This window comes from Alternaria atra (genome assembly GCF_907166805.1).
Source record: "Alternaria atra isolate CS162 genome assembly, contig: 28, whole genome shotgun sequence".
In the NCBI taxonomy this organism is placed as follows: domain Eukaryota; kingdom Fungi; phylum Ascomycota; class Dothideomycetes; order Pleosporales; family Pleosporaceae; genus Alternaria; species Alternaria atra.
The window spans coordinates 970,507-995,923 of record NW_025091326.1 but is presented as its reverse complement, the minus strand read 5'-3'; the positions used below and the strand labels follow the sequence as shown (position 1 = coordinate 995,923).

The following is a 25,417-nucleotide window of genomic DNA, read 5'->3' as shown; positions in this document are numbered from 1 at the left end:
GGTGACAGCGCAAGGCCTGGCGCAATGGTTGCAAGCAGCGGGGTTGTCGGCTATCCACTAAGTCGATGAGGTTGTGTGCGGTGGTCGGTGGGCAGCCAATAGTAGCGGCGCGCGATGGCGGTCCAGAATGTCCAGAGGGCCGGCGGACGGAAGAAATCGCGAAAAGGCCAGAACTAAACACAGAGAATGCGAAATCGAGAATAGATGCACTGTAGAATCCTATAGCGCGAGGGAAATCTCCGCGACGCCGCGGCGTCGTTAGGTTATACGGCAGATCGGGGCAGAAGGCGCATAGGGATGATAGGTGGAGACGATGTCTGGCATGCCGGGGTTTCGAAGACGCACTGGCAACCGGCTCGCAGCGTGGCTCACGCGCAGAATAGTGGCGTCGCAGTGTATGGATCTCCTGAGAGTCGAGAGTATTGTGGTCCTAGGCGGTTCGCCGTGTATGAAGGGGTCGATAGGCGGGCGAGGGGTAGACGATATGCGACTTAAGCGTGCAGGATCCAGGAGCCGCACTGCTGCACAAGTAGCGCCTTTGGTATGGGCGCCCAAGCTGCACGCGCGTGAGCGCAAGCGTCCGCTTCCAAGATGCTGCGGGCACAGGGAACTGCCGTGCTGTGGGGGTGTGAGGCAATGGGACGCAGGGATTGTCGTGCCCGTTGGAGATGGCCTGAATCGTAACACGTAGAACGACGGGTAGTGTGGACCTTTGAAGGCTGCCATGGGCTGGGAACGATTGCTATAAAATCAGTGGGGGCAAAGTCTGACAGCTGAGAAAGCCGTCCTACGCAGCGCCGCTCTCACTCAGCACATTCCAAGGCAAGTAAAACCCTTCAGCGGACCGCGTAGGCAGCCTGTCGAGAGGCTCCTGGTGGCGGGTGCATTTGCTGGATTGCCCAGAAAAAGAAGATCAGACCTGACCCGTAGACTGCAGAAGCCCGGTCCTGCCCGTGATAGGGCTGGACAATGTCGAAAACCTTGCACGTGCATTTAGTCGGTTCATAGTTGTACCTAGTTTCTCATCTCGCATAGCCTTAGGTGCCTGAATGTTTGAGACATGGTCTGGCAGTGTACCGCAATGACAGGTAGGCCTTCTAGAAAGTGATCTCCGACTGCTAGCTTCGATGACGAATATTATGCTTTAGCCGACATATAATACAACAGGTGTACGACTATAGTAGGCTAGATAGGGGTACGAAGGTTCGTCTGGTAGGACGCTGCACGACTTTCAGGGAGACCAAGGCGAAACAAGTCTTGTCCACATAGTTGCGGCAATGACTTGGCTCGACACGGCATGAGGATAGGCGTCCACTACTCGACGTCGCGTGTCGGCCTCGGTGATGCGCCGCCGTCTTCATCGGTGGCATCTCCATGGCCTCAGACTCGACGTTCACCCAAGAAGCTTTAGACAGGTTGGGCATACGCGATCCCATCGTATGCCGCAGAGCCTACGGCAGAACCGGTGTGTGTCGTTGAGCGCGACACGTCGGCGAATTGATTCGTACGGAAGCTTGGTAGGGCCATCTGCATGCAAGGTTCTAACGGCAGACGCATCACCACCAGCATAGCCTGCATGAAACAATATTACTCCAGATAGCTACTCTCTGTTGGGCTAAGATGATTTTTGAATATGTAGTCTGCACAGACAAGCGGCATGGCACTGCATGAACCGAATACGAGCATTGCGGTCGTGAAGCGAAACATAGCTGATAGAACTTGGAGAAGGCTTCGATCCGATGCATGGATCGTGTTCTCGTCCGCCATGGACGATTGCATGACATGAAGAACGACCGAAGATTGCATGGAAAGCTAAGGTTAGGGTCGAAAATCTATCCCTCAAGGCACGCCGTTCCAATGTGTCAACCATACTGTCGGGTCGCTCTCTCGCTCGCGCGGCAGGCGACAAGGCTGTGCAGCTGAACAGATTAGTTTGCCCGACAGGCAGGTGGTATGATGATAGCTGCGATTGCAGGCGAAGCCTAGTCGGGTCACTTTTGCTAGCTTCGATCACGCAGACATGACGGGCGTTGCCAAGTCGTATCTGTATGGAGCAAGACGGGATGGTATGATGACTGACAGGTGCTGGCGTCAGGCTACCGTCGACACATGGAAGGTTGATGGAAGCAGTGTTTTCCGTGGCGTGCGGGCAAGGTAACGCGAATACTGACCTCATCTTGCGCTGATCACTGCCATAGATCTCCCTGCAGCTCAGGAACACGGCAAGCAAAGCAGGGACAATCCAGCAGTGCGGTTTGTCGTACGCCGGATGAGGCAGCACATCCGTTGTGAAGACCGTACAGTGCGGGAGGAGCCGACAGATGTCGTTTGTACCACAATACTACTGTGAGTTGGCGCATCGAAACAACTTGAAAAGTAGATGGAGCAAGCTGTCCTTGTCAAATGGAGCAAGCTGTCCTCGTCAAATGCCTCAACAACAATGATCAGCATGCCTGTGCAAAGCTTGAAGAGTCGTCAAGCTGGTCGATCAGCGGAAGCGTCGGCTGCCGATGAAGCCCAAGCACACTCGCCAGCCGCGATGCTTTCTCACCTTCTAGATGCGCACTGGAGGTTTGCCGAGACTGGCCGAGCAGGACGGCGGCATGGGCGTAGGAGTTGACGAACTGCACACGCCGGCGCAGTCATGGAATGACACGATGCTGCTCGGCATCTACAGACACTAGTCAAACACGGGTGCCCTGTGGTGTGAACGGTGCACCCCACACAAGTGTCCCCTGTATCTCGTGGATAATCTGCGGGAAATGAATATATTGCAGAGCGATTGGTAAGGCGTCCAGGTATTCCTTTGCGGCGCCGGCGGCCGTGGATGGGCGACATGGCAGGGTGATGAGGGTGAAGGACCAATAACGGGTGCCATGTTCCGACCGTCTGGCTGGCTGGCACATGCTAGATGACGAACACCGAGGAGGGGTTGCGGGTGGTCCGGGCGCACCTTCCTCGCAGATTTGCTGGAGAGGCAAGAGCCCACGACGGCTCCTTCCCTCAGCCACCACTACACCCAGACGACGCATCCCCTGCCAACCAAGACAATGGAGCTCGACAAGGACAACGCCAACCCGACCATCTTGAACCCCTCGGATCTGCCCTCCCGCCGCAGCGAGTCGACGGTCAAGAGGCGCGATGATGGCGGGACAGGCCTGTTTGATGACTTGATACCGCGCTACAACTACCTCAGCGACCCCTTCGACGATTCGGCGTCGGCAAGCGCATCTGATAGTGACGACGCACGCGAGGACATTGACGAGCAGGAAATCTACGGTGGGCGCATATGCTGGCTCTCTATCAAATTAACTTTGGCTGACCCCGCGCATGGCAGACCTCATTTCCACCATCTGCGACCCTGAACACCCGTTGTCTCTTGGCTCGCTATCTGTCGTCAACCTGCCTGACATTCACATTCTGCCGCCGTCTTCACCGCTTTCCAATATCAGCACTGTCGTTGTCGAGATCACCCCGACCATCACGCATTGCTCTCTCGCCACCGTCATTGGCCTAGGTGTACGCGTCCGTCTCGAGCAGGCTCTGCCCCCACGCTTTCGCGTCGATGTCCGCATAAAGAAAGGCACCCACAGCACTGATGAGCAGGTGAACAAGCAGCTGGGAGACAAGGAGCGGGTTGCTGCTGCCCTCGAGAATGGCACGCTGATGGGCGTGTTGAAGAAGATGCTTTCCACGTGCGAGTAGATTGGTCCGTCGCTCTATTCCCCCCAACAACAAACTTCACACGGAGATCTTGGTTCCGTTCAATGACGTGCCCGAGATTATCATCTCCGACGCATCCGCAATACTATAACATTGCGTACCATGGCATCATCGTCCAAACGGATATACCTCCATGTACCATGTACGGGCCCGATCATAGCTCGCCAAACTAGGAAATGCCTCGGTTGGTCACAATATTCATGCTGTCCGGCAATATGTAAAACGCTCATGCAGGAAGGGCGTGCCCAATCCCTGTGTCGATCCTTAGCGTCATGTTGGATACAACATGTTCCTGCAGGCTAATGTCGTGCACAAAGTCAAATTTGACCTCACCACAAGTCCATCGCTCATGAAGAGCTTGTTACCGTTATTCATGTATGCGAAAACAAGTTTCGATGGCGTTCTTGGCCTGAGTGGGCTTGGATGAGAAAGTGGTGGGCTCATCATAACATGCGGGTGATTTAGCCGCGAGCACACCGCAACACTTGGTGGGCGAGAAGACTATTAGGCCGAGTGGGATCAGGATTAGACGTAGAGTTGTCGATATCTAAGAAAGAATCAGATATTGCACATGCAGCTCTTAGATCACTCGATAACCATCTTCCAACTGTTCATCAGTCCAACTCCTCCACCCTTTCCTTCATTTTGTCCATCCTGCTATGCAACTCCATCAATTCCGCTTAGTACTGACCATGTCTTGTCATGAACTGTTCCTATTTCGCCCTCTGTTCCTCGACTTCCCGCTCCATGTCCCGTATCTGTATCTCAGCCCAAATTCCACCGAGCACTAGGATGACTAGGTGCGTGATGAGGGACATGATGTGTGGGAGTCTTGCGTGACCGACGCAATTAAATACTGTAAGGGCGATGAACACTGTGGGTGCTGCAAGGAGTCGAGGTGAGCCAATAACTTGTGTCTATATCTCAAACATTGCGGCTGGCAAGTGGGTAAAATTGTTTGTGAAGAGTGGTTGTAATGATGCGGAACGACGTGGAACGATGCGAAATAGACTATTTTGTGCGGTCGCGCGCCTCCTGATGATGATGATATGCGACAGCTGAAACTTATGTTAAATTGTGAAATTGATTTTGGGTAGGTAAGATGGCAACTTTGGGAAGCCACCAACAGTGTGAAAGAAGCAGCAACGTGGTGTTTGCCCACACAAACCGAGAATTGAATGACGAACCACCCAACGTGCAGCAACGTTGGTGTGCATGGTTGTTACTACACTTACTTTAAAGCTCATGGTCGTTGAACGTTTAGTAAACTTTCGCTATCAACTAGACCTCACTTCGTCACAACTTCAATATGAACGACTTAGCAAACATGCTACAAGCCAACAATTGATCCCTCAACGAAACAAACCTCTGCAATGCAGCCTCAGTCTTGGCCATTGTCTTCATTCATGGGCTACTAGGTACACTCACTGAAGTTACAACCCAGGCCTTTGTCATTAGATTTGTCCGCATTGCAGTATTCCTGAAGACACTGTTTCCAAGGCTCGAAAAGATGCGGGCCAAGGCGAAGCAATGAAGCTCGGGGAAATGAGTCACAAGTTTGAGAAAGGGAATTCATGTGGAGGATTTATCTAGACTAAGAAATTGAATAGGTCAAGCGGGCAAACACATATGTAGCTGCGCCAACTTGGCAGTTGTACACAAATCACGTTAAAAACCATCGACTAAGCAAACGCGTGAACCTCCACTCACATCACTTCTCATCCAGTCTAGGTTTCTAGCCCGCCCACGCATCTCAAGTCCCTCGCGGCCATGACACGGCCCCCAGGTCAATCCGTATGGATTGTTATGCCATGCATCCTCTTCTCCCTCTTCGTCGCCCGCTTCCTCATCGAAATCTTCGCATCACAGTACGAACGCGGTCTAATCATAGTTGCTAAAGCAGCACTCATCTTCGTCATAACGCTCATCCTCACTACTACGGCTGCGAACTCTCTGTTTCAGCCCACCCAACCTCCTGCAGAACGACGTACTAGGAATGTACTGCAAAAGAAATGCAAAGTCTCCCCAGCAACCGAGGAGCGCGTACGTACCTGGCGTGAGAACACCGCTCCGATTCTACATTGGAGCTCCGACTCATGTGATGAGGTGGAGGAGGAGGTGAGGGAACGGAGGAGGAAGAAGAAGAAGAAGAAGAAGAAGAAGAAGAAGAAGAAGAAGAAGAAGAAGAAGAAGAAGAAGAAGAAGAAGAAGAAGCTCAGCAGAGAAAAGAGGGAAAGTCAAGATGAGAAATCGTCGAGGAAGAGGTTGTCGAAGATGTTCAAGTCGAAGAGGTATGAAATGCTTGGAGTGAGGAGGGAGACGGTTGAGGAAGTTGTACGGGAAGATGCTTTGGTTTAGAGGGGATTAGGGTTGGGGAGGAACGAATGGTTTCCTAGCTATGGCGAAATAGGGACAAACGTAGACAAGCGTACGTGGGTATCGCACGTCTATGGAGCTTGTTCGGCTTGTTTTCCCCTACAGCTTCCAGACTCGCAACTGCCAGATACAAAGGTGGCAGTAGGCATTACAGGTCGAGAGATGGTGCGATGAAGCGCGACTATCAACCCGGTCAGTCAGAGTCGATAACACACAAGCGATATGCCACATACCTCCGCAAACACATCAAAGTATCCAAGACACTCTCAATTCCCTCACCTTCTCCCAGTGTCGCCCTAGCAACCGCAAACCTTTCCAACAATCTTTCAGAGCCTCAACTTCCTTTCATCTCCCTCTCTCCACACCCTCAAGCCCGAAGCCCAATCCTCGACATCGCCCTATAGTCGCAACCTCCGCCTCCAGAATCTCCAGAATTTCCCTCTCAAGAGCAGTATTCACCGCGATACCCGGATATACGCCTCCGTCCGTAGATGGCCTTGCCGTTGTGATACCACTCGCATTGTGTAACGATACTCCCTGTGTTGCATCCATAATCTGGCTGTTTCTGTTCTTACTTTTGTTCTGCCCGACCATCGCTTCGTCGTGGTATCCTGTTTCTCGCTCATTGATCGGCATTCCAATCGGTTGGAACCATCGAAAGTAAATAACTGCCCAGATCACGAAGCCGAGAATCCCGCAGCCACCCAGACCGCACATTAGGCCGATAGCTGTGGGGGAGAGAGGTTTGGAGAATTCAGGCGCGGGGGTGTTTGAGTAAGTTTTGGTGGGAGTGGTGTTGGAGTGAGTTGGTGCTGACTGGACGATATTTGTCATGGTTGCTGCGAGTATGGTCACGACTTCGAGGGCAGTGGCAGACGCGTAGTAGGTGGTTTCTAAGGAATTCATCATGTTTGCGAGAGCAAGTGGCGACGTTGTGACTGGAGTATAGGAGTGACGTCCACGACGTCGGCAACGTCTGGGAATGGACGGAATCCTAGAAATGTCTCATTATTAACCGTTTGTGGGCTGGAATTGGAGTGAGCAAAAGTGAAAGTGAACGCGATCTGTACGTCGCGTTTGGTTGGCTGTAAAGTGGAAGGGAAACTGTGCGAGCCCTAGTCGCTTGTAACTGTGACTGTGGAATAGACCAAACTCATGGAAGAGCCCAGAACATACTCATTTGAAGGACCTTGATATCAATGGATGTTTAGATAGATATTGTAGGTGTGGGTGAGTTGGCAAAACCAAAGGGGATCATAGATAGGCAAGAAAGCAGCAACATCGACGACCAACCTGACGTTGCTTTGAAAAGGCGATACTAACGTTAGAGGTTCTGAAGGCGAAGAGAAAGAGGCCGGGTCGACAAGCCGAGCAGAGACGTATAGACTTGGAAGGAGAAAATCAATGGGCGAAGATATCACCTCGCTCTTCTCATGGGTATATTCCTATCACCATTCCTGCAGGCGCATGTTGCGTGTATGAAACCTTCCAAGGTCACCTGCCGCTTTTACCTCAATTGCCCAGCTCTTACGCTTGATCGCAAACTCTTGTGTACCGTTGGTCATGATATCATAGTGCATCTTCGCATTCTCATCTCGTCCTTCATCATACCACCACTCGAAATGGTAGCTTGATTACGCGTTATCATAACACCCTATCTCCCTGCTCTCTCATTTCGCCTTGTTCTTCGCCGCTTCAGCCTCTCTCCTTGTCGCATCCTCCAGCAAAGCGGTGTCCACAGCGCCGGAGGGAAGGTGTACATATCGGACGACGGAACCGCGGATGAACATGTCTTTTGTTGAGCACTATCGCCAAGTCAGCCCTTGCTCAGATCTCAAGACCTCCTCTGCCTCGTTCTAGGCTGGCTATATTGCCCTAAGCAGGCGAGTGTCGCAATGTACAAAACGTACCAAATGCGGCCACCTCAGCTCATCCACCGCTTCTGCATTGTCCAGCTTGATGTTCAGGTACTGGTCCACGCTCTTGAGTGTGCCGCGGATTTGGACTTCGTTCTTGAGTTCGACGGTGATTTCGTGCTCGACGAGCGTTTTGAAGAAGCTATTGCGCTGCTGTTAGCACATGTGTGATGATGGGTGGGGATTGGAGACGGACCTGAAGAAGAGCATTGTGTATGGAAAGGGCACGTGTTTGCAGTGGGGGATTGAATCTGTAGCTGGGCTCAAGTTGGGTAGAGTGGTCGCGACTTTGGGTGCATATGGCGGAGTGACGAGGTTATGCGCAGCGCATGGACCGCGTGGGGTTCGCGCCGCCGCGAGCGAGGCTGATCTGCCGCCTCACCATGTGCCTCTCACATCAGCACCACAATCACATTGGTGTATAGCGACACAAGACCTACGAGGGGACACTCAGGTGTGATCGACACTATATTCGTTCATGTACAAAAGAAATTCGCTATGTGGTATCAACCTAGTCCAGGCAAGTCCAGCCTATCCAACTTCATCTATCCTACACCATCGTAACCGTATCACATCATATCCTCTCCTCTCTATTACTTCCTTGCCCAACCAGTCAATGTTCGCCATCCCGCATGGCCTTGTGCACCCTCCTCTAGCACGTTGACAACACCTTCCAATAGCTTCTCCTCATCCTTACCCATCTCCATTTGCAACCTAAGCAACCACCTTTCCCATGCCCAGCTTCCAACAACACCCGTCAACATTGCCGCATCCATGGTGGTACCAAAGACTGGTGGGTCCTCGAGCTCAATCTCGCCATCTTCTGTGATGCGACGCTCTTGATATTTTGGCTCGGCGCCAACTGCAAGTGTGTCACGCCAGTTCGCTGCCGTCTTGCCCATGGGAAGTAGCATCCACGCTCGTTGTACGTCCTTGAAGCCTGCTTTCGAGACGCGCGGGAGAAACGTCTTGGTGGGTTGTGCATCGTAGCCGCGTGTCTTGAGGTTGAAGCCGAACTCGACACCCATGGCTTGAGCATTGCGGCCAGCATGGACGACGTCAGCATCCATGAGGCTAAAGTCGAGAATGCCGCCAGGCTTGAGGCAGCGGTAGCACTCCTTCAAGCAGAGGTCGTATTCGTCCGACGACTTGCCAACGGGCTTACTTGTCTTGAGGAGCTCGTAGAGTGTACGTGCCGAAACGACATCGAAGTGACCAGAGGGAAAGGGAAGAGTCCATAGGTTGGGAACGGTGAGGTGCTTGTGGTTGTCTGGACCTTTGACGTTGGACGACATGTTGTTACCTGCAGTGTACACGGTAATCACCTTGGCGTATGGGTAGTCGTATGCAACATCCCATGCCCAGTCATTGGTAGCGACACCACCAACATCGAGGATCCGTGGAGCACTAGCGCGCGTGATGCATCGCACTGCTGGCTTGCTAAGGAGTTTGCCACCGTTGAGTTGCTTCTGTGCTTGTAGAACCCAATGGATAGGCAGCATCTGGTCGAGCGCTTGACGCTCCATCTGTGCACGCGCAATCCTCTCCTTCAGAACAGTCGGGTCATTGACGAAGAACTCGGACACAGGGCGCGGAGGCGCTGGACGATCTGGCTGGCAAAGCTCAAACTTGCCCAGGAGCTGATCGCGATGTGCCAAAGGACTGCAACGGCGTTGTACGTGCATGGCCTCAGCACGAGTCTGGCGGTGGATAAAAGTATCCTTCTTTTGGCACCGAGAGCGAAGATACTCGAGGCCTTGGACGTAGGTAAGGATAGGCTCATCAGTCGACTCCTTCACCGGGGACTTGGCAGGCTCATCAGCAAACTTGACCGACTTCTTGACCACGGCCTTCTCGACCGAGTTGCCGCGACTGTGCGTGCCGCTGGAGAGACTAGGAGAGCTCATGTCATTCATGTCTCTAAGAGCAGCTTGCAGCTCGTCTTGTTCCTCTAACCACCGGCCGGTCATCTCAAGGTTAGCCGTACCTCCGGCATTGTAGTTCTCATCGTACTGAAAGATAGTCTTGCTAGGGTTGATCTCCTTGATCTCAACGTTCTCATCGGTCGGACTACTGAGGATGACTGGGCGCGATGTCGACAAAGGCTCATCGAACCCGTCGAGGGTGGATCCGGCCAGGGTCGAGTTTCGCGGCGGGAGAGCTGGTACAGCTGGCATGGGATGCGGAGAAGTGTTCCTTCGGTTCTCTTTCTCCCACGGAAGGTTGTAAAACCTCTCGGCAGTCGAGGTGTTTGGGATTGACTCTTGTCGCTTGGGAATGCTCCAGGTGTGACGAGCAGTTGATTGAAGTGACGAGAAGAAACCACCAGGAGAGGGGACCGAGAGAGCGGAAATCGGTGTACTACCAGAGGACCCGTTTCCGAATATTGTTGAAGGTATGCTCAAGCCAAGACTTGGTCGGGGAACTTCTTGCATCTCGCCTCTAGGCTCAACCGCCTGAGGCTGCTGTTGCTCCGGTTCCTCGTACTGCTCAGTGGATGGCGAGTTCCCTAGATGCTGAAGAGTCTCCATGGCCTGCAAGTCGAGTTGCATAGGACCCCATGAGTCGGTGCTGGAAATGGATCCGCGCCTACGTTGCGAGACTGGAGTGGCAGGGCAGCTGAGCTTATCCATCTCTTCTGATGTGAGGCTACCGTCTAAGGATGGGGCAGCCGAGCGCTCAGGTACATGCAGGTTGTGCGAGTCGATCATATCAAGGAAGTGACGAGATGGAGTCAGTACTAGCGATGGAGTAACGGGCATCGCCGAGTTCGCACTCTTCAACTTCTCAATGGTCGGCCATGCGGATGGAGAAGGGATAATGATCGATGGGTAGCGTCTCTGCCTTGGCTGGGTCGCAAGCTTCTTGACTGACGCGGATGCATGAAGAGGTACCTCAGCCTCATCATCGGTAATGTCGTAGAGGGAATCAAAGTCGCTGTCTGCACGACTCGCCCGGCTTACTGGAGGATATGTAGCCGAGTGAATAGGAAAGCGTGGCGATGGCTGCGGGGTCATATCGAATAAGCGTGCCTTGGGAGTAGGGAAGTCGTCGACACTGGAAGGTGACACAGCACTGGGTAGGTATATTGAAGAGGTCGAATATCTTGGGGCGAAGTAGTAGGAGGATATTGTGGACTCGTCTTCGGGAGCATTAAGTGACTGTCTCTGATCCAGCGGAGACAAGCCATGATGAGAGTTGGCCATTGTGCCAAGGGCTGCAGGATGGTATACTGCGGGCTCCAGCATCTCTGGCATGATGGTATATTGCGGTGACGTGAGCACCGCCGCGTGCTAATATTACTAAAGATACCTTTGAAAAACCGAGTAGGCGGGAATGCGGCGAGGGTGGTAGGGGTCCAAATACAGAAGTACAGGGAGCCGAATAGAAGCGATATTAAGATGAGCAGGAGCCCAAAACTGCGCTGGTCAACAGCTTACTGGTAAAAATGGAATTGCTTCGATCAACGAAGACTTAGCGGAGGAAGGGACTCGGAGAAGGGCTAGAAGTGAATGGCAAAAGGAGAGTAGATGCGGCGCGAGCGCGATGGTCAGAGGATATATCGCGCGTAGACGCCTACTCGTCGAGTGCCTGTGGGCTAGTGTTACTGTGGCATTCGTCCGAGCTACACTGCCAGTTGGCCGTCCACTCGCATAGAGGGCCGAGTCTAGGTGGAGAGGCGGTAGCGGCTCAAGGACGGCCACGACATGGCGAAGACGGTGGAGATGGCATGATTGGCCAATGTAGGTTTATGGTCAACAAGGTCTCTACCATGCGCTAGAAACTTTGGGCTAAAGGAGCGTTGCGATGCACGGTTTGGTTGGGTGTTTGCTATGTAAGCGCCGGGCTGTGCTATTTGCAGCGCTCGCGTTCTGCGTGCTTGTCCAATGACAAGACGCAGCGGCGTTGTACTGCATACTCGCCCAATAGTGCCTCGTCAAATTCGATTCTTGTTGCGGGGCAGAATATTGTCTCACGGCCTTGGATCGTACGCGAGGCTGTGGTTGTGGCTGTTCCTAAGGCCGTCATGTAGTCATCCCGTGCCATATGAGATGGAAAGACAAGGCCGGGGTGCCGAGACCAGTCGCAGCCATGTGGGTAGTGCAGACACGCGACCAGCCATGCGGTTGCCGATCAATGGGATATAACAATAGCGTAGGTTTCATTCGATTTAGAGCATTGACGGCCCCATATGGGAAACGTTGTTGATTCGAAACGTAAAGTGGTGAGTTGGGAGGTTTGCATGAACAAGAAGGGAGGTGAGGCGTGCCAAGCAATGCAGCGGGGCATGAATGGAGGGGCAGGCGTGACGCCGCTGATGCCGTCAACACCAAAAAGCTATCGTGAGCTCCGTCACACTAGCAATCTCCACATTCACCCAATACCTACCATTGGCGCTCCACCAAGTCATCTATACACACCGCACTCTTACTAGAACCGCCCGTCATGTCACCGCCTGCCATCATCGCGCCGTCGATTCTTTCGGCAGACTTCGGAGCGTTGGGCAAGGCATGCTCCGACACAATCTCCCAAGGCGCCGACTGGCTTCATGTACGCGATGTTGAGTTTTGAGTTGCATGGTACGCGACTGACACGCGCAGGTCGACATCATGGACGGTCACTTTGTGCCCAACATGACCTTCGGCGCGCCCGTCGTAACCAAGATCCGCTCACACGTCGATCGACCGACCACTGCACACGGCAAGGGAACATTTGACTGTCACATGATGATTGCCGAGCCCAAGAGATGGGTGCGTGACTTCAAGAAGGCGGGCTGCGACCTGTACTGCTTCCACTACGAAGCCGCCGTCTCGTCAACCGCTGCAGACTCGCCCAGTGGAAAGTCGGATCAGAAGACATCTCCAAAAGAGCTGGTAAAGTTCATTCATAGCGAGGGCATGCAGGCAGGCATTGCAATCAAGCCGAGCACACCGGTCGATGTACTGTGGGAGATACTGGAGAACCCAAACAAGGACGAGGTTCCTGATGTGAGTTTATCACCCCTGCACTGCCATGCTTCCGTCATCACAATCGATATCACCAAAGGGCCGCACGCGCTATATGGTGGTTAGAGAGGCCTCGGAAGTGGTCGAGCAAGGCGAGGCTGGGTAGGGCTGACCTTGTTGGGGCGTGGGCGGCACGCAGTGGCGGCGCTTAGGCATGCCAACATGCGCAATGCCCGCCGTCAATCAGTCTCGAACTTTGCGCCCCTTCGAGAAGCCTGCCACATGTCGCCCAACCGACTATCCGTTCATTGGCCACCTGTCGATCCGGCCGTCCCAAAGGTTGCACATCGGCACCTACCCGCCCACGCCGCTGGCAGCTCCCGCAGGATCGATAACCTCAATATTCAAGGCCCGAATCTGGCCAGGTCACATGCGTCGAAAGTTCAATGCTGACTTTTGTAGATGATTTTAGTTATGACTGTAGAGCCTGGCTTCGGTGGGCAGTCTTTCATGGCGTCCGAGCTGCCCAAGGTAACCGCGCTTCGACAAAAGTATCCGGAGATGCACATTGAGGTCGACGGAGGCCTGAGCGAAAAGACTATCGATCAGGCCGCTGATGCTGGCGCTAATGTCATCGTTGCTGGCAGTGCTGTTTTCGGCGCTTCAGACCCCGGCGACGTGATCAAGAAGCTCAGGGAGGCGGTCGATAGCAGGAGAGGGAAACTATAGAAATGATAACGATCCGGGTCAACTATTGATAATGATGATTGCAGATGAGCGCATGTACAAATAGAAATGTTAGAAGCTTACGATATAGGTGTAGATAGAATAGACGATGGTTCACATCGTATCTGCACAGTTGCTGACATGCGTCGTCGCGATGTTACACAGCATGCCGGCTAAATTCTACGTCCATGGTCACGCTCGTACATGACTTCATATCCACGAAGATAGAAGATTCGGCAGATAGCATTGACAGGGCTGGATTTCTCTCTCTGCATACTAGCCTAGTGGGTGTCAAGATCGTACGTTCTGCTATCTAGGTTCTGCTGCTGACCATGCTAAATTGAACGAAGCGCAGCTTCCAGTGCACAACGAGTAGTAGCACCGTGATCACCTGAAGTCTTGCGCTGAACTTAGATTACAAAGCAGATCAAAGCCATCTGGCTAAGATTGACTTTGATCTCCTTCGCGTTTCTTGCCTTGGAGTCGCCGCCCAAAAGTGACAACGCGTGCCGCGTCATCAACCGGGTCTTGGCATTGCATCGAAACATGCTCCGCTAGAACGTTCTCCCGTTGTTATCGCAATGTGGAGATGAAGTGCGACTACAAGGACAGTGGGAGCTATGTTTCAACTGGACAAGTTCATAGCGCAGAACGTACCATGACGGTTATCATGGGTCTCCTAGAACAGATGTATCTCAAGCGCCAAGCTGAGCTTGAGCAGACAAGCTGCAGATATACGTCATTCGCTGCTTGAATTTGACAGCACGAATATCTCTTGACTTTTGATACGGCCATCGTAGGCTGAGCTAGATCTTATCAAATCCATAGTCTCAACCGAGCAACGGGGCTAATGTCTGTGCAAAACGCTCAAGTCGCTCCACAGGAACAGGATGGCCAGTAACTGACGAGCTAAGTAGTCGTAATCTGGTACGAATACCCACCTAAGTCAAAAGTTGATGTTGAGCTCATGGTACGTAAGCTCATGGCTCATTCCGCGTTTCACGTTGTCTAGGCCGCGCCATGGAACCAAACTACAGTGCTCGCAAATTTACGTCCCTAGTCTACAAGCGAACTAAACTGATTGACGGTTCTTCCCCGAATACCCAATGTGAGGAAATCATGAGCCACGAGTCGAACGGCAGGCGTCAAGTAAATGACTACTCCTTGACCTCGCAGCCACATACGCGGCTGTGGGGTAGTTCTAGAGCTGGGGCATCTCAGTGCTGCGTCATGGTATACCAGTAGTGTCATGTCGTTAGATTTTAGAGAAGAGTTGCTTCGGTATAAAGACATCACATTGTGCCAATCTCATCACCCACCCAACAACCTTCATTCTCAAAGCATTTCCACTTCTCTCTTTTCAGCTTCGCTTCGACAGCACTGTGTGCGTCCATTCACTTTACTCTCATTAGCACTGTGTGCCTTCGTTTCAACAAGCAATACACCAACACTACTACTACAACATCCATTTCGCAATCTACAAGCCTATCAAAATGGTCGCCTTCTCCCATCTCGCTTTCGCGCTCGCCGTCACTGGCTTCAGCTACGCCCAGTCTTTCAACGGCGAACTTCCAAGCAACCTCCCTTCGGGCATGCCGCCTATGGGAACTGGAATGCCTTCCGGAATCTTCCCCAGCGGTGCCGCTCAGCCATCCGGCCACATGCTTGGTGGACATGGCCATCGCGGACCTCGTCCCAGTGGCGTTGCTCAAGCCCAACGGGCACAGGAGAGCGGGGCTCCTTTTGGCACTGGCATGCCTTCTGGCTTCCCCAGCGGTATGGCCCGCCCTACTGGTGGCATGCATGACGGTCATGGCGGCTTCGGTGGACATGGAACTGGCTTCCCTGAGCCGACTGGAACTTTCTCAGCTGCTCCTACTGGCTTGGAGAGGCGTCAGGAGTCTGCTATGCCTTCAGGTATGCCGTCTGGTTCCAAACCTCCCCACGGCCCTCATTCTCGTCCGACTGGCATGCCTTCCGGTGCCCTACCTCCCCACGGCGCTCGTCCTTCGGGTGCTCGTCCTTCGGGTTCTCGTCCTTCTGGGATGTCTCGCGGTCCTCGCCCTTCCGGCGGTATCCCGACCGGCCCTGTTCCTAGTGGTTTCTCTACCTCAATCGTTCGTGTTTGAGTGAGTCCAGGACGTGTGTGGTAAGCGTAATCACCATCACATAAGTCAACTGGTGGTGATATACCTGTGCGATAATCCGTCGGATGGAAGATGAGCAATCGTGATAGAGTGATGGCCAGTGTTGCCTTGCAGTTTGTTGTGTGTTTGCTTTGGCTTTGTTAGGGTTTCTTGTTTAGTTCTTACGCTCGTTTATCTGTACATATATCACAAAAAGAATATACTCGGACAATTTGGCCTGATTTCCATTCTCTCTACGCTAGATAAGCCGGAGACGTGCAATTGCCCAACATGCAAACTGCTCATAGCTTCAGCTGACTTGCATCAACCCAACTTCGCATTGATGTGAGGAAGACCTGGTCAGAACGCCTGCTCTTGGTCTTCATTGCTAAAAAGCGCCCCACAAGCCTCAGTGGTACCGCTGAAGAGTACAACACTAAGGCTCAACATCAAACCTGACACTGACTTCCAACCCAAGAGCCGCGATTACTGGGACACAGAAGGCTAGATAGGCAGCGTTGTTTCGTATTCACCCGGTAATAGCTTGTAGGTGCGCTTCTCCTCGCGCTCGTCGGCAGGGTCGATATCTTCCTCTGGTTCATACTCAGATCCACTAGATTCCTCATCAGATTCTTCTTCAATGTCGTCGTATGGTCCTGTGCGTCTTGGTGACTTCGAAGCGAACACCCTGCTCATTCCGCGCATTCGGGCAGTATGCTCCATGACCTCCTGGTATTGACTGTAGCGCCCCCTCCTTGATGCGGTGGTAGTCCCACCCTGAGGCGCACCGCTTAAGGGCTGTGCATGACGTGCTTCACGGGCGTGCAGCAACGCAGCAAGTGTCTGTCGACGTTGTTCTTCCTCAGTTTCCATATCTTCCCCATCAGTAGAATCGTCGTAATCATCGAACTCAATCAACGGCTCGTCGCTGTCGTACAGTGAGTCTCTACTTGAAGCGAAGTCCTCGTGCTCGAACAGCTCTTGTCGGCAAAGCGGACAGCGGTTGTTGTTTGCTGTTCTAATCTCCGTCTGCTCGACGATGCAGTGACTGCCGAATATATGGCCACACTTGAGTTCGACGGGTACGTGCCTGGAAAAGGGTTTGTCAGTATGCTACAATGGTGGAGTCGAACAACTTTTTCTTACTCGCTGTTGTAACTGTCGAGACAGATGCTGCATTTGGTCGGCTGCAGTTGCTCGATAAATTGGTTCTTGGTTACCATTCTAGAGGTCGAAACAGAGCGAAATTGGGATTGTTGCGCCTCTGGTGTCTCAGTGGGGTTGAGTGAGCCTTGGGTTCGAGCGATCCCCCAGTGAGGTCGGGGATAAGGCCTCATGAAGTGGGTAAAGAGCAGGGTACGATAGTGTGCGCGAAGCAAAGTTTTGGTCGTGTCGCTTTCATCTTCTAAGTATTGGCGCTATGATTCAATCACTGTTCACTTCACCAGTTACTCCGCTCGCGCCCAAAGGATGTCAGGCATGCTGCTAGATTATGTTGACCTCACTACTGTATTCACCACGACAGCTCACCTTTATATTCTCCAAACGATCAGTTCATGGTACTTTGCATCGGAATAGTCGTAGATCTGGAATTGGATTTCAGCTCTAAGTCAGAGTCTATACTATTGGCGTCTTCCAAGTGGTGGCAGCTGCCATGGTGTTGGTATGTGAAATGCATTGTGGAAGCGACAGCCAATAGAGGGAGACTTCTCAAAGCTATAGTATCGCGTTGAATAGGGAAGTCAGATGGTGAAAACTGAAGAATGCTCGTGCCTTGGGATTCGACAGCGACCGAGAATGACATGTGACAAAAGTTAAGCTTTCGACGAGCCATCACTAGCGTGTATCCATGCAGCAGATCGCCGAACATTTTCCTAAGCTTCTCCACACAACAACTTCGCACCCTCCAAATCGTCTCACGCAGGTCGTATGAGCTTTGAGATGGCGAAACGAAAGCGCGGCGATCGCGACGAGCGACCTCCTACCGATGTTGGCCTCGGTGCAACATTGGCGCACATGCGCGGCGAAGCGCAACCCGACGGAGCGGCAACAACCACGGCTAACGGTGATGAAGAGGGCTGGACAGTAGTCGGCGGATCGAAGAGGAGACGGAAGGAACGCGGCCCACATGACGACCAGAACAGGCGCCGCGCCTCAAACTCGCCTTCATCAACCCGCAGTCCTGACCGTTCGCGCAATGGAAACGGGCAAGGCACGCGCAAGGAGCGATCTCCACCGCCGCAACAAGAGGCGACTCTCGACAACCCTTTCGCGGGCAGAGACGCGCAACTGGGAACTCGAACTGCCTCTACCGATAACCCGTTTGTCACATACAAGGCTGGCTCTGAACAGTCAAGTGAGAACATGACAAGGGAGGAGCGCAGGAAAGAGCGCAAGCTGCAAAGGAGCTATCCGGCCATTGAGCATTCACATCATGCCCGCCTGAACTCGCACGTGAAAATTACAGACTTGCAGTCGTTGGTGCTCTACTTGCTTGCAGATGGTAATGCGCCGCAGTGGGTTTCTGTACGCAGCCGTGCAAATATCCAACAGGTCGTAATGCTCATGGTTCCGGGATTAGACCTGGGCATGTTCAACGGCGAAGTCGCTTTGGACACTACACCACAGCCTGACAATTCTGCTGGAGCTGAGACAACGGACGCGCAGACTGATGCTGTGTCAACAGCTGAAAAGGATGCAAAGCCCAAGCGGCTGAACGTTTCGCGTGATGACTTCTATCCGGCTAGTCTCAAGGCGGACAAATTGCCTGCATCGCTGAAGCCTCTCGCTGATATTTTTGAGCATGTGTGGCCCATCAAAGCTATAGGAGAGCATCGCAACAACCAATACATGAGGGTGCATTCACCCATTCATACTATGCTAACCTCACAAATTCCCAAGACTCAAGAAGAGAAGCAGATGAAGAAGACTGGGAACCACAAAGGCCCCACACCACAGAATTCAAAGCATTGGGAAAACAAACGTACACGCATCACCGAGTACATCGCCTCCCTCATGGAACAGCAAGAAAACGAATACGTACTGCATCCAGCTATGTTCACCACGTCGGAATCCAAGGAGGCCAACTACGAGAGAAGGAAGCTGGCCCATCAGACTGCCGATGATGGTTGGGTTGATACTAATGTCGCCACTCTAGAGGATGGAGAAGTGCCCGAGATGGAAATTGAGCAAGGCAGCCTGACCGCTGGAAGACACATCATATCCGTCGACTGTGAGATGTGCAAAGCTGAAAATGACCAGCTTGTACTCACACGCATCAGTCTATTGAACTGGGACGGCAGCACGGCCCTCGACAAGCTGGTCAAGCCAGATGTCACCATCAAGGACTACCTGACCCAGTGGTCCGGTATTACAGCGGCCATGCTCCAAGACGTCACAACCACTCTCGCGGACATACAGAAGGAGTTATTGGAACTGATCACACCGCGTACGATTCTAGTGGGACACTCGCTAAATTCCGACCTCAATGCACTCAAGCTGACCCATCCCTTCATCATCGACACCGGCATTCTGTACCCACACCCCCGTGGACCGCCATACAAGCAGTCGTTGAAGTGGCTTGCGCAAAAGTACCTCAAGCGCGAAGTCCAGAAGGGGTCGTCAGGCCACGATAGTGTCGAAGACGCTCGGACATGTCTCGATTTAGTCAAACAAAAATGTGAAAAGGGTCCACGCTGGGGATCGGGCGACACAAACGCGGAGTCCATCTTCAAGAGGATGGATCGCTCAATACGACCGAAATCGAACGACGCACATCGTGCTGGAGCTGTCATCGATTGGGGTGACCCGAACAGAGGTCATGGTGGTCAAGCTCAAGTTTCCATAGGCTGCAAGACGGATACAGAGGTAGTAGAAGCTATTGAGCGTACGTTGAAGGGTCAAGCCGAAGGCAAGGATGGTACTACAGACAAGATTGACTTTGTCTGGGGACGTCTACGCGAACTAGAGCTTGCAAGAGGTTGGTGGGACGACGCGAAGACGGCCGACGTTGAGTTAATCCGACAAAATGCCTTGCAACGACTGGGTCTTTTGAAGGATGATAGCGAAGATACAGATGTCGAGGTTCATGGATCTGAGCTCGGCGACGCCGTGTCCAAGACCATTGAGCGCATCGGGCAGATATACGACGCTTTGCCACGCTGCACGGCCTTTATTGTGTACAGTGGGACAGGCGACCCTCGAGAGATTCGTCGCTTGCAAGCAATGCAACAGCAGTATCGTCGCGAATACGCTACGAAGAACTGGGACAACCTTAGTGTCAAATGGACAGATACGGAGGTGCAGGCTCTTTCCAAAGCCTGTCAAGAAGCTCGCAACGGCGTGGGATTTATCGTTGTCAAGTAAAGCACGAATATTCTTGTCTCGCGCATACGCGTACTACGTGCAACGCAACGTGTCGTTGTACACGGTGTCCGAGCGCATATCGCTTGACAGACAGTCTCGGACAGTGGCGCATAGTCAGATAATCGGAATGCACTGCTTTAGAGGCTGGACACTTTCTAGAACATGCATTGTGTTTTGCAGTTATCGGTAGAAAGCATTAAGCACGGATAACTGTTGTGCCAAGAGCGTAGGTACTGCATGACATCAATCAACATCCCTGTCCACTCTCCCCTTGTGTGAAGTTAAATTAGCGCAAAGCTTTTCGCCGCCTCCCATCGGGGCGAAGATTGCGGAACTTCAACTCCACCAAAGTATAATCCAATTCTGCCAGCGGGTAATAGCTGCCTCAATATGTACTTGTTTCTAGCGGCGGTCGTTCCTCGTACCAACTAGGGCAATGCCGCTGATGAAGCCATGGACCGCAGCCAGGACGAATATTCTAGTCTAGATATAGTCACGCACATAAATTCGGGCATATAGCCTCGGATACTGTGTTATCCTCGATTTGTTATGCTTATTGGCCTATGTCGTAGATCAGACTTGGCACTTGTAATCGTCGCAATTTGGTAGTAATAAACATAGCCGGCGCTTGTTCCGGGATGAGTTAAACTGCCCCATCAACGAAAGCTCGGTAGTAAGAGCCAAACAATGATCGATATGCTGTAACATAAGTACACGCCCGTACAGGTCGGTACATGCATGCATTGGACAGTGACGAACTGCCCATATCCGATAACAAGAGGAGATGACACCTGAAAAACTCAGGGCTGCCGTCACGCGAGATGGAACAGCTAGCGTATTGCGCTTGCGACACGAGACGGCTTCAAGGCTTTTTCGCAATAGAGCCCATCTAAATTGATAGCGAGGCACGCTAACTCCACTCGGACTCATGCATGGCAAATCATGGAATAACTCCTGCTAATTATTTTACTTGCCCTTTCCTTCCTCTGAATTAGCTCTCGACTTCCAGGGTTTCTCCTCCGCCGCAACCGCCTGTTTTTGTTGGGGCCTACCATTCTCCCTCCTCTTCGCTTCCAATCTCACTGCGCTTGCTGAAACGGTATCCTGGACTGAGACGCGTATATTCGTCGCGTACCAGAAAGCCGATAGTTCTGCTTATCCAGCTACACATTCTACAGCCCAACTTTTAGTTGTTGCTATCTAGACTCTTCGTGCAGCATCCCCGCTCACTTGCAGTTATCGACGAGACACAATTGGGTCAATGGGCTGTATCAATGGCGGGCTCTAGGCGATCCGGTATTGGTGAGATGGATCCAGACCTGGCAACACATGAACTCCAACCATCCATGGCCCAGCCGCTGGCAACGGAGGTTGCGGAAAGTGCTGATGAAGCGTCTACACGTTCGCCGCCCACCAATCGTGCGACAAAAGCATTCTGTAAGAATTGCAAGAACAACATAGGAGATTTCTACAACTCCTGGTATAAGGTCACCGGCAGCTACTACGTCCCCGCGCTTCTCGGCTCTTACAGCTCTACCTTGCGACCCATGGGCAAACTAAAACCGGCGTCAAAGGGCACCAAATTAGCAGGATGGTAAGCTCATTCCAACGCTCACATTGGTCATTTCTTCGCATTTGTTTGTCGCACCTTTCCCTCTTATAGCCTTGACCGGCTATCAACAAACTCCCGACATATGGGTGGGCTTATCCCGGCTGCAACGCGTAACATGGTATTTTAAGTTTCCTCCTTTAAGCGTACCCACGCTAGTCGTACCAAATCTTTTCATACTATAGATTAACATCTATCAAACCGGTCCGCCCCGCGTTATACTTCCCGCATTCCGTATTACTATTCTTTTGTTCTCTCCAGGGCTTTTGGGCTGACTCTGTAACAGTACTATCCAGCCTTTGTCTTGTCCCTATTCTAGTTGTCACAAGATAGCAATTGGATTCACTGTTGTCACCGCACCTGCAGGAAAGGGTTCTTTTCGGTAAGTAATATCACCTTGGGGCGTTGCAAGATTTCGCACGTCCTTGCATACCTGTTCCCAATGTTATTCGTGGGAAGTCATCGACATTCATTAGCATGGTGGCTGACATGCGATCTGCTACAGTGGACGAGACTTCTTCAAGCTGGGTCGCATTGAATTGCAATGCGAGTTAGCAAAAAATCAATTCACCGTGGTCGAACCTGAACTCGACACCTCGTCAGATCTGCTAGCGAATGAAGACACCCCTAGTCCGTCCTCATCAGTCGCAACACCAAACGCATCATCGGCTGAAGCCATGGAGATTGACTCGCGCGCGCCATCTGTAGAATACGCAGATCAGACTCACAGCCGGTACGAGCAATCTCAGGATCGTGACATACAACAACAACAACAACAACAGCAACCGTCACATCTTATCGAAGGCAACAGGCACTCAATAAAAGCACCACAATCAAGGCACTCCCCTTCGATACGGGGTTCTCCATACGCTGTGGCTCAAGATATGCCAAGCAATTCATTGCAATCTCCTTCACTCTACCATCGAGGGGCTCATGGGTCTCACAAAGGACCTGGTGTGAACTCAACAAGTGGCCAGCTTGAGGCTTCAACAGAGGCGTCTCAAGACCGGTCTGCTATCGAGAAACCTCAAACGAACGGCCATCACTACCCTCGTTCACCACAAGATGTCGGTATAGACGCTATGGCGCGTCTACAGACGCAGATGTCTCAAAACAGTGGCGCCTTAGCTGCACACACTCGCGACATAAGACTTGGCCAGGAGGCGATCGGGTCAATGGAAGAAACAATCCGAGAGTTTCAGGCCAAGTTCGTCCGACAAACTGCCGATATCCAAAGAATCGAAGCGCTGGCTGCAAGGCTGCAGAACGAGGTGCAAGGCATGCGCCATGCGATGGAATCCATTAATCATGAGTTACAGGCGAGTCGGATGCAGAGGCAGTCAGCTGGTTCGGCTGTGCCTCCCGTGGTTCCATCTTTCGCGGCTCAAAGTTCAGCAATGGAGCTTATGGCGCGGCAGTTGCATGACATGTCGCATAAGACGAGTGACTTGGATAACCTGAAGCTTCATGTCGAGATCATGAAGGACAAAATCTATCGACTCGAAGAGCGCGCTGGACCAGAGTCTTCACAAGTACCGCCACATCTACATCAGGCGCCACAAGGATCGGTAGCGCAATCTTCCCAGCCTGCTCTTGTTGCCTCTACATCACACCAAATTACATCAACAACGACGCCGAGTAACAGAGCACCTCAGCCAATACTCAATGGACAGCTTCAACAATCCTCGTTTGGTGCTCCTTCATCAACGGCTGCCGCCCCAAGTGCTCAGCCCATAAGTAACCAGACTAGCGGATGGGCTGCCGTTAACGCAGGGGTGAAACGGGCCCATCAGGATGGCGTTGAGACCCCACAGGCAGGCAATGCCCATGCACCTGAACCCCCCAAGAGGCAGAGATTAGTGGAAGACGGTACTTCGGGCTACACATCTTCACAACAAACACCCATTACAGACCATCGCTTCCAAACACCTACGCATACAGTACCATCTCAGCAAACTGTTCCTGAATCGGTGCATAGGTCGCAATCACAACAACCGTACCATGTCCCTTACGCTACACAAGATGGCCCCTCGGACGCCAGTTCGCAACCCGAGTCTCAGCGTATGATTGAGCATCGACCGCGCGGGCGTCCACGTGGTAGTGGAGGTCCTGGAAGTCGGGGTGGTAGAGGAAGAAAGAGCATGCCAGCCCAACTCCACGGTACACTCGGAACGCCTGAATGGGAAAGAGATGATTGGCAAGGTGTTCCCGATTCGCAGACCAGCCCAGCCGGATACTACAACCACGTAGAGCAACCAGGACGAGGAGGCATTGCGCGCCGCGGCAGTGGTGGCGGAGGTGGTCGTGGTGGCTACGCAACCAGTGACCGTGCTAGTAGTCTAGGTCTACAAGGCGTAACAGGTGCTATGAGCTTTGGATCGCCCAGCGACCCGTATGGGTTGGGAAAGAAGACGCGCACCAAACCCATTAGGAATGCAGATGGAGTGTTGATACGCAAAGACGGCCGGCCAGATATGCGTTCGCAATCTTCAGCAGCTAATCTCCGCAAGGTACACGAGCGCAAAGAAGGCCAAGCAAGCCACTCACCCACAGGCTCGAGCTTTACGCCTACCAACCTCCAATACACGACTTCAGTAAACACACCAGACACACCGAGTCCAAGAGGATACGCTACCGACCCAAACGCCACCGATAAACACAACGCCATAATGGGCAAGATATTTCCCGATGGTATCGACGCAGCATGCAAAAACCAAGACTACACCCGGCAAGTCTTTGAAGAAAACTACGATCACACCGTGCACCCACGATCGCAGAATAGTGACCCAACAAAGAAGAAGGCAGTTCAGGTTAAGAAAGAGCAAGTAGACCGGAATAGAGGTTCCAAGACACGAAACCAGCAAGAACAAGACGGGGATGTGGATATGGATGGGACTGAGGACCATGCAGATGATGAGCGTCAAACACCTGATGAGGGCAGCAGTGACGCTAGAGGCGGCGTGCGGCTGGAAGATCAAACCCAGTACGCAAACATGCAGGAGAACAGTAGCACACGAACTGCTTCGCAAACTATTCCAGAAACTCAGGCAGTGGATAGTTCGGTCACGATTGGAGCGGGGTCTACGCAGACTCAGTAGCGAGACGGCAACGCGGTTGAAGATTGGTATTTAGTTCTTGGCATTGTATATTACTTGTTAGCTCATCCATAATATTCACTCATATTATGAAACTTCTTATATCAGTCCCTGATCAGCTTCAATATGGCAGTTATCGTGGGACCGGTGTTTGAAGATGATCCCAGCGACTGGTGGGCATGCCGCAGAAGCTGACCTCATCTATCATTGTATGCAAGGCCAACTGCCGATCCCTGTTTGTTTGATGCCCATTACCATGCAAAGTAAGGATATCATATATTCTCGTTTTCTCTCACATTATTGTATAGCTCGGTAGCTGTGCTCGGCACTGAAGTGTCAGTTGCCGCTTTATGGCTCGTTGCAACCACCCCACAGTATGCTACATTATCCTGTGAGGTGCCTGATTGCTGTAAACGATTGTTCAGAAGGACCTCTTTTCGCTAAATGCATAATTATGGATGAGCATGATAGAAGGCTTCATATATATACGGGCATACTATTACTGCAAAGACGAGATCCGTGATAAAACACCAGA

General features: G+C 52.3%; 9 protein-coding genes across 9 annotated transcripts; 6 read left to right on the top strand and 3 right to left on the bottom strand.

The window, feature by feature from the left end:
• Window positions 1-3,050: 3,050 nt before the first annotated feature.
• Window positions 3,051-3,705, top strand: ALTATR162_LOCUS7377 (uncharacterized protein; the record flags this gene model as incomplete). Its single annotated transcript, XM_043315005.1, has 2 exons — window positions 3,051-3,279; window positions 3,338-3,705. 2 exons carry the CDS (start codon window positions 3,051-3,053, stop codon window positions 3,703-3,705), a joined length of 597 nt encoding a protein of 198 aa, XP_043170940.1.
• Window positions 3,706-5,493: 1,788 nt separating this feature from the next.
• On the top strand, window positions 5,494-6,081 carry ALTATR162_LOCUS7376 (uncharacterized protein; the record flags this gene model as incomplete). The annotated part of the gene is made up of 1 exon (XM_043315004.1): window positions 5,494-6,081. The coding sequence occupies one exon, from the start codon at window positions 5,494-5,496 to the stop codon at window positions 6,079-6,081; it is 588 nt and encodes a 195-aa protein (XP_043170939.1).
• Window positions 6,082-7,769: 1,688 nt separating this feature from the next.
• On the bottom strand, window positions 7,770-8,225 carry ALTATR162_LOCUS7375 (uncharacterized protein; the record flags this gene model as incomplete). Its single annotated transcript, XM_043315003.1, has 3 exons — window positions 7,770-7,904; window positions 8,010-8,157; window positions 8,212-8,225. 3 exons carry the CDS (start codon window positions 8,223-8,225, stop codon window positions 7,770-7,772), a joined length of 297 nt encoding a protein of 98 aa, XP_043170938.1.
• A 383-nt stretch (window positions 8,226-8,608) lies between these two features.
• ALTATR162_LOCUS7374 (uncharacterized protein) lies at window positions 8,609-11,272 on the bottom strand (the record flags this gene model as incomplete). The annotated part of the gene is made up of 1 exon (XM_043315002.1): window positions 8,609-11,272. One exon carries the CDS (start codon window positions 11,270-11,272, stop codon window positions 8,609-8,611), a length of 2,664 nt encoding a protein of 887 aa, XP_043170937.1.
• A 1,189-nt stretch (window positions 11,273-12,461) lies between these two features.
• On the top strand, window positions 12,462-13,690 carry ALTATR162_LOCUS7373 (uncharacterized protein; the record flags this gene model as incomplete). Its single annotated transcript, XM_043315001.1, has 3 exons — window positions 12,462-12,566; window positions 12,617-13,003; window positions 13,424-13,690. The coding sequence occupies 3 exons, from the start codon at window positions 12,462-12,464 to the stop codon at window positions 13,688-13,690; spliced, it is 759 nt and encodes a 252-aa protein (XP_043170936.1).
• A 1,490-nt stretch (window positions 13,691-15,180) lies between these two features.
• On the top strand, window positions 15,181-15,816 carry ALTATR162_LOCUS7372 (uncharacterized protein; the record flags this gene model as incomplete). The annotated part of the gene is made up of 1 exon (XM_043315000.1): window positions 15,181-15,816. The coding sequence occupies one exon, from the start codon at window positions 15,181-15,183 to the stop codon at window positions 15,814-15,816; it is 636 nt and encodes a 211-aa protein (XP_043170935.1).
• A 501-nt stretch (window positions 15,817-16,317) lies between these two features.
• On the bottom strand, window positions 16,318-17,036 carry ALTATR162_LOCUS7371 (uncharacterized protein; the record flags this gene model as incomplete). The annotated part of the gene is made up of 2 exons (XM_043314999.1): window positions 16,318-16,903; window positions 16,960-17,036. The coding sequence occupies 2 exons, from the start codon at window positions 17,034-17,036 to the stop codon at window positions 16,318-16,320; spliced, it is 663 nt and encodes a 220-aa protein (XP_043170934.1).
• Window positions 17,037-17,754: 718 nt separating this feature from the next.
• On the top strand, window positions 17,755-20,178 carry ALTATR162_LOCUS7370 (uncharacterized protein; the record flags this gene model as incomplete). The annotated part of the gene is made up of 1 exon (XM_043314998.1): window positions 17,755-20,178. One exon carries the CDS (start codon window positions 17,755-17,757, stop codon window positions 20,176-20,178), a length of 2,424 nt encoding a protein of 807 aa, XP_043170933.1.
• Window positions 20,179-22,464: 2,286 nt separating this feature from the next.
• Window positions 22,465-24,885, top strand: ALTATR162_LOCUS7369 (uncharacterized protein; the record flags this gene model as incomplete). Its single annotated transcript, XM_043314997.1, has 1 exon — window positions 22,465-24,885. One exon carries the CDS (start codon window positions 22,465-22,467, stop codon window positions 24,883-24,885), a length of 2,421 nt encoding a protein of 806 aa, XP_043170932.1.
• Between the last annotated feature and the right edge of the window lie 532 nt (window positions 24,886-25,417).